The following is a 12,789-nucleotide window of genomic DNA, read 5'->3' as shown; positions in this document are numbered from 1 at the left end:
GTGTGTGTGTGTGTGTGTGTGTGTCCCCATCCCTGCCCCTGAACCCCGAAGCCCCAGTGTGCCCTATCGAGGTTCACCATGCCCCAAGCCCAGCAGTCATGGCCCTGGCATCTCGAGCATGGCTGTGATGGGGTCTGTGACCCCCCCTCAAGGGGCCTACAGCCTCCACCCCACCCCCGTGACTCCTGTAGGAAACACACACACGTGGGCTCCCAGCCCTGGGAAGCCAGGGGAGCGGTGACATCTCTGCATCTTGCGATGTGCCCTTGGGCCTGTTGGGAGCTGAATGCCAGGACGACACGGCCCCATTAGGTCTGCCCAGGAACCCAGCCAAGCTGATCCCCCTGTCCCCTCTAGGAGGCACTGGCAGAGGCAAACGGCGTGGGCCAGCTGTGACAACGCACTCCCGTTCCCCCCTTTGCGCTGGAGTCTTTATTACCTTGCCCCATAGTGACTCACTGCTGCCACCCGCCAGCCAGTGGCACACTGCTACCCCACCCCGTGCACCTGCGGAAGGGGGGGTGTGAACTCGCTGGGCACAGCCTTACCAAGGGGGGGGCAGATCCTGTTGTCCAGCCCCTCCCCAGTTGTGCAATGGGCCATGCCCATTAGATGGCTCTTCCCTGGGGCTTTGCTGAGCTTTTGGGGGATGCCTGGTGCACCCCAAGGAACATGAGCACCAGGAGATGCTGCCCCAAAGGCCACAGCATTTCAGTGACTCCTATACCCACCCCGCCCCATGTTGCTGGGTCACTCCTGGCAGCACATCTGGGGCATGGGAAAGGATCCCCCATCCTCTGCGTCTGGCCGGGGGCTGCTCCTGACTGGTGCTAGATAAATAAAAGCACCACCACTGGCATCTCCAAATGCCCAGGGGGCCTGTGGCAGGGGAGGGGTTAACGTGCCCTCCTCAGCCCCAGGCCCGCCCCCCTCCCCCGCCCAACAGCTCCAAGCGCCCGGTGCTCAGCCAGGTTCCCCTGTGTTTGCATCCCTGGGGAGCAGCCACATTACGTGGCTCCCCCCCCCCACACCCCCTGGCAGGAGACACCTGGAGCTGCAGCCTTCCCCTGGCCTGGAGTACAGAGGGACTCAAGCCTGCCTGCCTCGGGGTACCCGCATCAAGTGGTGGCCACCCCCAAGCACAACTGGTGCCAGCCCATGGAAGGGTCCCCCCCTCCCCCAAGGTGATGGGGCTGTCTTTTGCTACCAGCAGGGGTGCATGGCGTTTGCCTGGCACTGGGCGAAAGGCTGGGGCGAGAGCTGTTGCCAAGTAATCTTGGCCCTGTCCACTGGTACCGCCAGCGTCTCCTTGCACGGCTGGGCCGGTGTCACAGGGGCCCAGCTGTATCACGGGCCCAGCCCACTAGTGTGCCCTGGCCGGTCCAGAGTCCCATGCAATTGACGTCGGTTGTGGCTCTTGGTACAGCATTACCAGGGGCCCAGCATGGGATGGGGGCATAAGGAAGCAGCCCAGGGCACGTGAATGTTTTACCAGGAAAAACATCTGTGCAAGGACCGGAGATAGTGCAGAGCAATTAACACCCTAGCTGCCAGAGGGGCTGGGGTACGTTAAACCCCATAGGGGCCTGCTCTTCCATGGGGTACAGCACCTCAGACTGGGTTGCATGTAAGGTGACCAGATGTCCTGATTTTATAGGGACAGTCCCGCTATGTGGGTTTTTTTTCTTATATAGGCACCTTTTACTCCCTGGCCCAATTTTTTCCACACTAGGTATCTGGCCAACCTAGGTGCATGTAACACTGCCCTGGGGACATGAATGTGGGCCCTGCCGTGCTAAATGCGCCAACTCCTTGAGCTAAGAACCAGGACTTTAATAACAGCCTCCTAGCCCCAGGGATCAGGCATGGCAGAGGAGACCTGGTGGACACGCTGCCCAGTGGGTCAGACAGGGCACTGGACAACCAAGATCGCTGTGCCTAGAGGTGGTGTGTGCAGCTTTGCTCTCCTGTCCCAGTTGCTGGGGGCGGGGCGGGGTGTTAAACAAGGGCCTTGCTGTCAGAAGCATTGCTGCATCTTCTGGTTTTCATAAGGCCTCGGGCTCCAGGAGTCATGGGAATATGGAACGGGGCGGAGGGAATCTACTCACCTTGCCAGTGAGCAGCTGAACATTTCCAACAAGCACTCAGACATGACGGGGTTCGTGTGGCTCACATGCCTGAAAAGATGCCAGGGGTTGATGAGATTCCTGTCGGGCTTCACTGGAACCTGTTGTGACTGGGGGCTTGGAGCCAGGGGCCCCCTGTTGTTGGCTGCAGTCAGGCTGGCTGTGAGCGAGGCTACATGGGGTTTAGCTCAGGAGATGGGATTTTTTGCTAGTGCGTCAGGCAAACGTTCCCGGGGAAACCCCATGTGCCCTTCAGCTGGCATGAAAAATCCAGGCTGAAACTGCAGCAAACTCAGTGGGGACTGGGGTCCTGCATGGGAGCAGCCAGCCGTGCAGTCAGTCAGGCCAGACGGAGGGTGGCCGAAGCCCAGGGGTGACTGGTAGGGGGCCCTGTGGGTTGGCATTGAGGGGCATTGGCAGAGCTGGGGGAGCCCAGGGCTGGATCATACATTTGAGGGCTGGGTGGGGGAGCAGCCTTCCAGCAGGCACCCCGATTTGAGCTAGGTGGGTGTGGAACGGGCGCTGAACGCGGATGACGGATGTGATGAGTGCTCGATTGGGTCCACTGTAAACACAACACCGAACTGGGGTGGGATGGACAGCGCCAGCCCTGGGAGCACGGCCCGGCCCAGCCCTGCCCTTCCCAAGCTGCCCCAGGGGAAGCGGAGCCACCAGGTCCCAGCTCGCTGATCTGCTGAGCCAGCCTTTGGCAGCACCCGTGACCTGCTGCCGCCCTCCTGGGACACAGCCGCTCTGTAAGGGAAAGACCCTGAAGGGGACTGGGGGGATCCCCACGGCCGTGGAAATCAAGGGGGTTGCAGCAGGTGGCAGTTTGGGTCTGAGAATCGCTCCTTTCCATCTGCCCCCACACCCCCTCTGAGATGTGGGTGCCCATAACTTCCACCAGGGGCTGAGCGTAACCACTCACATCCACCAAGGTGCCCTGTTCGTAGAGGTGGATTCTCCCAGGCGCCCCAGAGCTGGGCTCCAGAGACCCTGCTGCCAAGGAACTGTGGACGTGAAGGCTTGTCCCCGTTGTGAACAGCTGTGTGTGCATGAACGTGTGGCCACAGGTGCATGGCTGGAGCCCTGTGCGTAGGAATTGGTGGGTGGATCTGAGCCTCACCCTGCCAGCAGCCTTGGACTTAATGCCCCATCTGCCCCGGCCAGCTCCTGGGCACGTGCCAGCAGCACTCCCAACGCTGCAGTGAGCATGACCTGCTGTGTGTGCCCCCATTGCTGTGCCCAGGCCTTCCCAGTCATGAGCTGCCAACTGATGATGGTGTGGAGAGAGTCAGCACATGACTGGTAGGGGAGGGCAGGCTGCAGGGCAAGCCCCATCTGGGCTGGGGGTGGGGGGGTCATCCGCCTAGGGGGACTTGCTCTGAACCCCTCCCCCCACATGCACAACCCACCACCCTCCCACCAGCTTTCAGCCACTGGGGGGAGAGTAGGAAGCAACTGCCCCACGGGGCAAGTTATTCCAGTACTGTCCACTGGGGGGGGCTTTGTGCCCCTACCTCTGAGCCAGCCTGTCCCACTGAACTCAATGGGCGGCAGTAGCATGATCAGCTTGACACTGATGAAGCCAGACTCCGGGTCCGAGCCAGCCTGGCAGCACCTACCATTGCTTGAGGGCATCTTTGCCCTGACCTTGCCAGCCTCGTCCTCCCTCAGCCTGGGTGGCCAGGAGCAGAGGAGAGCTCTGCACACCTGAGGCTTCTTTTGCTGCACGGAGCCACCCGCCCCGGCCTTTGCACGACTGCAGTGAGCCCCACACCCCATAACAAGGGGCCCCTGCTGTGCTGGGTGGCACCTTCTTCCTGCACTCTCCAGCTCTCTGGTAGAGATTCCAGAGGTGGTGGGGCCTGGTCAGCATTTCTGAAAAGCGGGAGCCATTCAACTGCCCCTCTAATGCGCCCACCTCGGGGGTGGAATGCATCAGCCCTTGAAACAGCCACTCAGCAACTGGTTCCAGCTGCTTGCCTGGGGGTGGGGCTGGGGGAGTTAGGAGGTCGATCCTTAGAATCAAGTTGCCAAGGGAGCCTGACAGTTAATTGGACAAGATTTCCACCCAGGGAGCAAATCAGAGCTATTAATCACCCAGGAAGTGCATTACGCTAAGACAGGCAGCATGGGCTAGTGAGCAGGGCACTGGAATGGCAGTGGGTGACCTGGAGTCTATTCCCGGCTCTGCCGCTGATGAGTCTGGACAAGTTGCTCCCTCCTGCCACGTCTGTGCCTCAGTTTCCCCTCCCACCTCTTACTAACAGCGTCCAGCCCAAAGGGGCCCTGATCCCGGCTGGGGACACTAAGTACCACTTTGTAATTTTACAGAGCAGGTTTCAGTGTTTTTTGCCCAGAATCTAACCCAACCCCCTTTCCCATCCAGTGCCTTCATCCCCAAAATGCACCAAACTCAAGAAGGATGAGGGTTTTTTTAAAAAAAATTAGTCATATTTATTCACCAGGGAATAATAAATACCAGTTAAATATCAAAGCACCAGCAACAGCTGCAGCCAAACAGTTCCGCAACGGCAGGCGAGAGACATTCACGCTGCAGCGTCCTTAAATACAGAGCACCTTGCGACTGGCTTGGGAAAAAAATACCCACACGGCTTCAGATGCGGCTGGATCCCAAGAACCATGAATAAGTTACAGGCAATAAATATAGAAGCCCAGTTCTCTAAAGGGGAGTGCTTAACGTGAGTATTAACAATAACCCATCTTAGCACGTCTATGCACATTCCTCACAACTCTTTGCAGGACCCCAAGAATTGATCCTCTGCAGGTGTCGATCAGCAAAGACAGGCTGATTTCCAACAAGGGGGGGGCAGACCTGAGTCACTGGATCAGCATCAGAACCATCCCCCAGAGGCCAGCTGGGTCCGATTTGTCCTTCCCGTTACATGCCCAGACGTGCACGTTGTGCCAGAGCGGGCCATGACGGGGTTTTGTGGCTGCCCTGGGGATTTGAACCAGTGGAGGCAGGGAGCTGGGCAGTTTCGCTCAGCGCTCGGCAGGGCTGCTGCCCCGGCTACAGCAGAGCCAGGCGCACAAAATGATTGCATTGCCGAATGTCGCTTGGAGGAGGCGCTGGTTCTGGAAATGCCACTCCGGCTCTGCCTTGCTCTGAGTTCACGGGAACTCCGGGTTCAGGAGGGAGGACAGCCCGGGCGCGAAGCGGGTACGAAGTCACGCCAGGCCCCACAGATTTGTTATACGGCTCTTTTTCCACGCACCATCCTGCCGAGCAAGGATGAGCACATGTGCTCCGAGGCACCAGCCCCTCCTTTCCTTGACTCTGATCTGGGGCCAACCCGCTCGGACGGGGCCCATCACCCCACGGGGAGCTCGGCCGGCTCCGACGCCAGAGGTTCCGTCTCCGTCCATGTTAGCGGCTCATAAACTGCAAGTTGATGTCCTTCTCGGGCACCAGGAGGGTGCGGGTCATGGGCCTGACCCGGCCTCCCTCCGGCTCCGGCTTGACCTCAAACTGCATCAGGATCTGCCAGGAGAGAGGAGGGCGGGTTAGCACCAGTCACGCCAAGGCTGGCGGGAGGGGAGGGGAGTGTGCAGTGGGCCCGGTAGGAGTGCACAGGCGTTCGGGGAGAGGGAGCAATTGGCCTGGTAGGAATACAGTGGGGAGTGCGGGGAGCTATAGGCCTGGTAGGAATGCAGTGGTAGAGGGGGGCTATGGGGCTGATACCGATGTGGTGGGAAAAGGGGGCTATGGGGCTGGTACCAATGTGGTGGGAGAGGGGGGCTATGGGGCTGGTATCGATGCAGTGTGGGGGTGTACTTTAACAGGAATTAGGAGCACCAGCCCCAGGAGCCACGTTTTGCCACCGTGACGCTCAGGGGTGGCTCGGCCCCAGCACTCACCCGGGCCAGCGCCAGGTGCACCTCCAGCTCCGCGATGCGCCTCCCGATGCAGCTGCGCTTGCCGACGCCGAAGGGGATGGAGGCGTAGGGGTGGTGTGAGGCGTCCTTCTGCAGCCAGCGCTCCGGCTTGAAGGAGTCGGGCTCGGGGAAGAAGCGGGCGTCCCGGGAGGTGGCATAGTGGCACAGCGTGATCAGGGTCTGCGAGTGGGGGCAGAGAGGGAGAGGCTGCAGGGTGAGATGTGGGCACGGTGGGCACCATGCCACGCGAGCGAGATGGGGGGGAAATACTCCCATCCCAAGGAGAAATCCCCTCAGCTACACACTGTCTCCCACTAAGGCAACCAGGGGGTGGCCAGTCACAGCGGGGGAGGAGATGCCCCCGCTTCCAGGTCAGCCCCCCTCCCACTCCCTTCCCCACCCTGTTAGCCAGGCAGTTAGCTCCATTCACCTTCCTGGGGATGAGATATTCTCCCACTTGGATGTCTCGGTCTGAGATGACACGGGCATTGCCGGGAATCACCGGGTACAACCTGCCGGGGGAGAAGAGGACACGGCCAGAGGTGAGTCACAGGAGCCGTGATCCAGCCTCATGCTGCAGCTGGCCGGCTGCGGGTTCGAGCCCCGCAACTCAGCCTTGGGTTCATCCCCAGCAGGGGGACGGCTGGGCAGCTGCTCCGTTCCCACTCCAGGCACTAGCCTCTCAGCTCTGGGGGCTGAGCTCCAGGGGGGACGGGAGAACCCTGGGATCCCAGCACCCCAGGCGGCCTGCAAGCTCCCAGCAGATGCACCATGTCCCTCCACAGCCCCTGTGCGGCAGGCACCCAGCTGGCAGCCCTGAGCGAGAGAGCAGAGCCAGCCCTGTTTCACTCGCCTCCTAGTGATGCTCACCTCAGCGCTTCCTTCATCACTGCCTTCAGCAGGGGCATCTGGGCCACGTCTGCGGCCGACGGGACGGTGCCGCCTTTCATCACCCCGGTGATCTCCTCGTGCAGCGCCGCCTGCACCCGGGGGTGACGGGACAGCTCATACAGGCTCCAGGACAGGGTGCTGGAGATCTGCAGGGGCAGAGGAGAAAGAGAGGGTTAGGAAGAGGCTGGATCCCTGCCATCGGTGCCAGAGGGAAAACGGGGCTGGGATCCATCTATACTCTAAGCGCTGGAATCAGTTCCATGCAGCCACCTTCCTGCTCCGACTGCCCCGAGCCAGACGTCCCAGCAGTGCTTACCGTGTCCACCCCGGCCAGCAGCAGCTCGGTCACGTTGCCATAGATGGATTTCATGGAGAGCTTCTCCTGGGCGAGGTAGTAAGTGAGGTATTTGCCTTCCACCGTTTCCCCCCGCGAGACTTTCTCTGCCACTTCGCTCATTCGCTTGTCGATGTGGCCTTTGGCTGGACGAGAATGGATGCAGGTCAGCCCCACAGCCTGGGCTCGAGAGCTTCCCCCCACTTCCCCGGCTTTCCGACGGAGCCAGCTCCAGGCAGGACTTCTTCAGAGGAACCCAAGGGATTCCGGTGCCCAAAGCCCACCAAAATTGAATGGTAGGCCTCTAATTCCCAGAGGCGTTTCTGAAAGTCCCCACGTCCTAACTGCCCCCTGTTCAACCGCGGTTTATTGGTGGCGGTGTTAATTCCAGTTTAGTTACTAATGCTAATACCCTGAGCAACAACTGATTTGCTGCAGGGAGTGGAATCTCTTTGCAGTTGTCCTCGACCTTTGCTCCAGATCTCCTGCCCCAGGAGAAATGATGCTGAAGTTCAGGTGGGGAGTTGGGCCCAGGCCCACGCACCCACCCACACAAGCAGCCAACCCAGGCTGCCCGGCCCCAGCACACTCACCAAAAGCGAACATGTAGTCCCAGGACTCGCAGAAGATCTTCCAGGGCTTGGGGAAGATGTGGTGGAGGAACTTGGGCATGGCCATGGTGAGCAGGGTCATGACGAACATGCGGTTGATGGAGCGGATAAAGGTCTCCGTCTCCTTGGGCACCTCAGGCTCCAGGCAGCCGATGCGGGAGTCGAAGAGCACCGAGGAGATGCCTAAGGAAATGAACCCAGAGAGAGTCAGAGACATGAGGCCCCGGGGGGGAGTGTTTGCGGCGGAGGGGGGGCATCTCAGGCAGATCTGTCTCCAATCTCTGTGCAGAACGTGCCTCTCCCTTCCCAGGGGCCCAGCCCCACCCCCGGTGCTGCCCTAGACATGCACCTTCCAGGCCGAATTTGTAGAATTCGCCTGCCACGTCCTTGACCACGTGCTGCTGGTGGCAACTCCGCTGGTGCTGCAGCCGGCGGATGAGGTCGCTGACCACGCCGTTCAGGGTCCCCGTGTACGACTCCACCTCCTTGGGCTTCAGCATGTGTTTGCCCAGGATGCTGCGGATCTTCTGCCACTCCTCGCCTTCTCTGGTAGGGCCAGAGAGACCCGGTTAGCCCCCAGGAAAGCAGAGTTCAAGTGCCAGTCAGCCCACGTCACTCCTGGGCTAATCTCTGCCGCCCCGTAGAGGCACCGCCCCCCTAAAGCAGGGCTGAGGCGCACTTCCTGGGCCATGGGATGAGGGAGGGGGTAAGCTTGCTCTGACGTGATGCACCACATTAGTCGGTTCCCACAGAGGTGAAGCCAGCACCAAGCCCATCTGCAGGAGCCCAGCGGCCTGCGGTGCCGGGAAAGCGGCTCCCTTGGCTAGCCCACGGGCCTGCACGCCCTCTGCCAGTTATTCCCACCCTGCGCTGAGCGAGCTGGCCCCGCTGATGAGAAACCCGGGAGCCTGAATCACACCGCTGACTCACGGCCCAACACAATCCTCTCGCCCGACTCACGCCTCTGCCTGGGCTTGCGTAAAGCCGTAGCTCATGGGTGACGTGCTTCCAGGCCGGGAGCCGCTGAGACAGCATCAGGCTGCGGGGACGGGGGAGCACTTCCCCCTGGCCCAGAGGGAGACGGATCCCGCTTGGCACAGAACGACCAAGGGAAGAGTGGACAAATGTGCTGGATGGACCCCCCTGCCAGGAGAGAGGGTGACCCCCACAATCTCCACGTTTCAGGGCTTTCTTGGCTGCTTTCCCACCTGGCACTGGTAGGCAAGCAGGAGAGAGACGTCTGTTTTTCTGCTAAACTTCACTTAGTTTGGGAAGGGGGAGATTTTCAGGGAGTCAGGTGACCGTCAATGGGATTTGAGCCCCTAACTCCCTTGGGCAAAATGCAAGCCTTAAATATCAGTGTATTCTGCAGCGGATCATCGCGTCGCCTGGTGTCTCCAGGACCCAGCGGGTCCTAGGATGTTTCCTGCAGCCTCCCCACCCAGCGTGACCCTCGCGCCCGTGTCGGAGGGTGGTGGGGTTGCCGACTTACGCCGTGAGCAGCCCGTACGCATGGCCGCGGCACACCCGGTAGTCCTTCCAGGAGGACAGGTCGGAGCGGATAGGGTGCTTGCCCTCTTGCCTCAGCACCTGTTCGATCAGGCTGGGCTCCGCGACGTGGACCGTCAGGATCGGCCCAAAGCTGGCTTTCCACACCGGCCCATATTTGGCTTTGCCTTCGATCTAGGAGGGAAGAGGAGACAATTCGTCAAGCAGGCCCCAAGAGGTGTCGGTGGCACTAGGAACTGCTGCCCGAGGAGGCCGGCCACCACTCCCCATCTAACTTTGATCTCAATCGGTCAGCTCCTTCGCTGGGTTCTCATCACCAGCTGGACCGGGCACAGAACCCGAAGACAGAGCTGGTTAGACCCAGGCTGTCTCCGCAGGCTGGTTACAGCTCAGCAACAAGAACGTGTGGGCGTTTTGAGGACAGGGTGGACAGAGCCATGAGACAATGGTGCATTATAGGGATCTATTCCCCTGCCATCTGCAGCCTACACACCCAGCTCCATCCTGCACTCCCTCCTGCTAGCCTCTGGGATGGGTCATTCCCTGGCTGCCAGCAGAGATGAATTGCAACAGACTCCAATGAAACTACATTGTGTTTCTCTGCAGCCGGGGAAGCCGGGCTTCCAGGGATCAAGATCTCACAGGAACGTCTGGGCCGACGTTGTCAGAAATCAAGCTCGGAGAGGGTCAATGATCTCCCAGCTAGACTCTGCCCTGCAAGAGCCCCTGTTGTTCAGAGCTCTCCTTCCCCTCCAGCTTCAACCACAGATTTGTTCCCGTGAGCCCACAGGGCAGAGAGAGAAAGTTGAGAGAGGAACAATGCCTCATTTGCTAGGAACGTAATCAGGGCTGGATGCAGTCAGCGCATGTAATCGAGGATATTTCGTGCCTCCACCAAGGAAGGGGGTTGTGTTACATGGGGTTAAAACCACCAAACCCTAGTTCCCACACAGGCGGTTTCGATTGCTATTTGTCCAGCTTCCTCACGCCATGCACCATGAGACCGTTGGGCAAACCAAACGCGGCCGCGAAGCCAGCGTGCTCTTGTCTGTTTAAATGGCTGGATTTGCAAATATGCCGCGTGAGGATCAGAGGCATCTGGAACACCTGCCTAGTACTTAATCGATGATCTGCTGAAGCCAGTCGCTCCATTTTGACCTTCTGTTTTCCACTCTTTTATTGGCAAATTTAGCTTTCGGGCTGAGGCACTACATGGATTTTGCTGCATCTTACTGCACAAAACCCCACTCCCAGCCCCTTTGGGGTTATGAGCTGGGGTGAGGGGAAGACTAAATATCTCCAGGCTTTAAAAGAAATGGGTTTTGTTTGGCGTTGCACATGGATAACTCAAATGACCGCAGTTTTCATGTGTATCATTCAGCATGTGGCTCATCCCCAGGGGGGGATAGTCATTTAGCTAAGTTTGGAAGTGGTTAAAAATGAGCCACAGTGGACCGTTCAATCACCATTACTTTTTAAAATCCATAGATAGCTGCATACAAGTTTGCAAAGCCACACAAGCAGGAGACGTGCGGCCGCAGAGAGGCAAAAGAATGCAAGATTTGCTTTATCCATTTAAAACTTTATTCCCACAGTGGTGCGTATTCACAATTTTGGGCAACTTTATGAACGGATCCCAAGAAAGCACTGATTTCGACAGGGATTTTACTCAGACGGTCTGGGGCTGAATAACACAAATTCACTCCGTGAATCAAGTTTACCCAATGGTATTTCCTCGTTTTTGGTTTTTTGCCTTTCATATAAAAAAGAGTTAAAAAAAAATCCTCCAACACCAAGAATGTAAAACACACACGGGTCAGAAAATTGATATGACGGATCTCAGGGTTAGCCCTGCTATACTGCACATCCTGAGGGTCTTTTAAAAAGCACAGAAAATAATGTTTGCATAATATAGGCAGCGGAACTCGCAATACGAGATATAACACTCCCCTTTACATATCAAAGCCACTATCAAAGGGTGCAATTCATTTACACTGCAAATGCCATTCACTGTTTCCGCAGCCCAGTGAGTAAAAGTTGTATGGCCCAGAATCAATGTCAATTTATACAGAGTTAAACTCACAAGTGAAAGGGTTGATTACCGGGAAACCTATGTCACGTCAATCGATTTTTGCAAGCCTGTCGGAACATACATGGGGTAAAGCATGAGTTCACGTACACCTTAATTTATGTACACCTCTGTACGTATATTGTTTCCCTCACACATTGAAACGACATAGAGGAGCAACCAAAAATACAACTGTACATATTTATGGGGACTTCCACCTTTGAATGTCCTCACTCCCACGTGTTCAGGCTGGGATTTAGGAACAGGGCTTGAATTTCAGTGAATTCTGAGCCTCCAACTCCCATTGACTTAGTTGAAAACCCAGGCTAGAACGTTTTTTTATTAAATGCCCAGCAATTTCTGTTGTGGCACTGATGGGAAATTCTCCAGTGGAAGCTGGTAGATTCCAGGCTTGGGAAATCTGGTCCTAAATCCTAACCCCTATATGATGATCATTAAAGCCAGGACCTATTCAAAGCTCAGTAATTCCACGCACCCCACACATTGGAAGACCCTTTACAAGCTCAACTAATCGGATGCAGAAGGTAAGATGTCGTGTGCCAAGCAGCAAGGTGGGAAAGTTGCCACAGGGGCAAGTTCCTTACCTGTAGCTCATGCAGCCTGGCCAGCCCTCTTTTGCAGAAGAGATCCGTGAAGAAGGCCAGGGCGTTGGGTCCTGGCATGTCCTCCAGGGTCTTGTGGGTCTTGATCACCCTGGCTGGTGCCTTGCAGCCAAGCTCAGCCCAGATCTCTGGGAAGCCTCGGGTGAGCAGGGAAGCCCTGCTGGCCAGCTTGAGGGTCTGAGGCATCCTGGCTCAGGGCAGCTGGAAAGTGGATGGAGGAAGCAAGCTAAGCAGCAGATGAAGTCCTGGAGCATCTCTCTGGGTTTATTTATATGGGACACATGGAGCTACGGAGGCCACGCCCCCTGCCTCCTCATCCCCGCCCTCCCTGATGTGCGTCAGAGTTCTCTTCGTTTACATAGGAGCCCAGGCTGGCCAATCAGAACGCGGGGTGGGCTGCGTCCGGGAAAGCGGGTGCCCGAAGCAAGGCGTCTGCTCGCCACGTGGGTTTCCGGCGAAGGGGCAGATGCATCGGGAGGGGACGGGGGGAGATGGGCCCCGGGATGGTAGGGGAGGGCAGAGTTGGGTATCTGGGGGTGGGTATCTCAGGAGGGGAGAGATGGGCAGGGGAGATAGGTACTTGGGGTCAGAGAGGGGTACCTGGGGGGCAAAGCAGGGTACTTGGGGTAATAAATACCTGGGGGGCAGAGGGGGTACCTGGGGTAATAGGTACCTGGGGGGGGCAGAGCAGGGTACCTGGGGTAATAGATACCTGGGGGCAGAG

The 12,789-nt window shown here is 58.0% G+C and overlaps 1 protein-coding gene across 1 annotated transcript; it reads right to left on the bottom strand.

The window, feature by feature from the left end:
- Positions 1–5,520: 5,520 nt before the first annotated feature.
- Positions 5,521–12,251, bottom strand: LOC127035420 (25-hydroxyvitamin D-1 alpha hydroxylase, mitochondrial). The gene is made up of 9 exons (XM_050925299.1): positions 12,048–12,251; positions 9,358–9,548; positions 8,215–8,411; positions 7,848–8,048; positions 7,237–7,400; positions 6,900–7,066; positions 6,460–6,541; positions 6,012–6,209; positions 5,521–5,634 (listed from the first exon to the last, which is right to left on the bottom strand). Exons 1-9 carry the CDS (start codon positions 12,249–12,251, stop codon positions 5,521–5,523), a joined length of 1,518 nt encoding a protein of 505 aa, XP_050781256.1.
- Positions 12,252–12,789: the final 538 nt, after the last annotated feature.

This window comes from Gopherus flavomarginatus, chromosome 16 (genome assembly GCF_025201925.1).
Source record: "Gopherus flavomarginatus isolate rGopFla2 chromosome 16, rGopFla2.mat.asm, whole genome shotgun sequence".
Lineage (NCBI taxonomy): Eukaryota > Metazoa > Chordata > Testudines > Testudinidae > Gopherus > Gopherus flavomarginatus.
The sequence above is the reverse complement of the archived record's forward strand: the minus strand, read 5'-3'. Positions and strand labels throughout refer to the sequence as shown.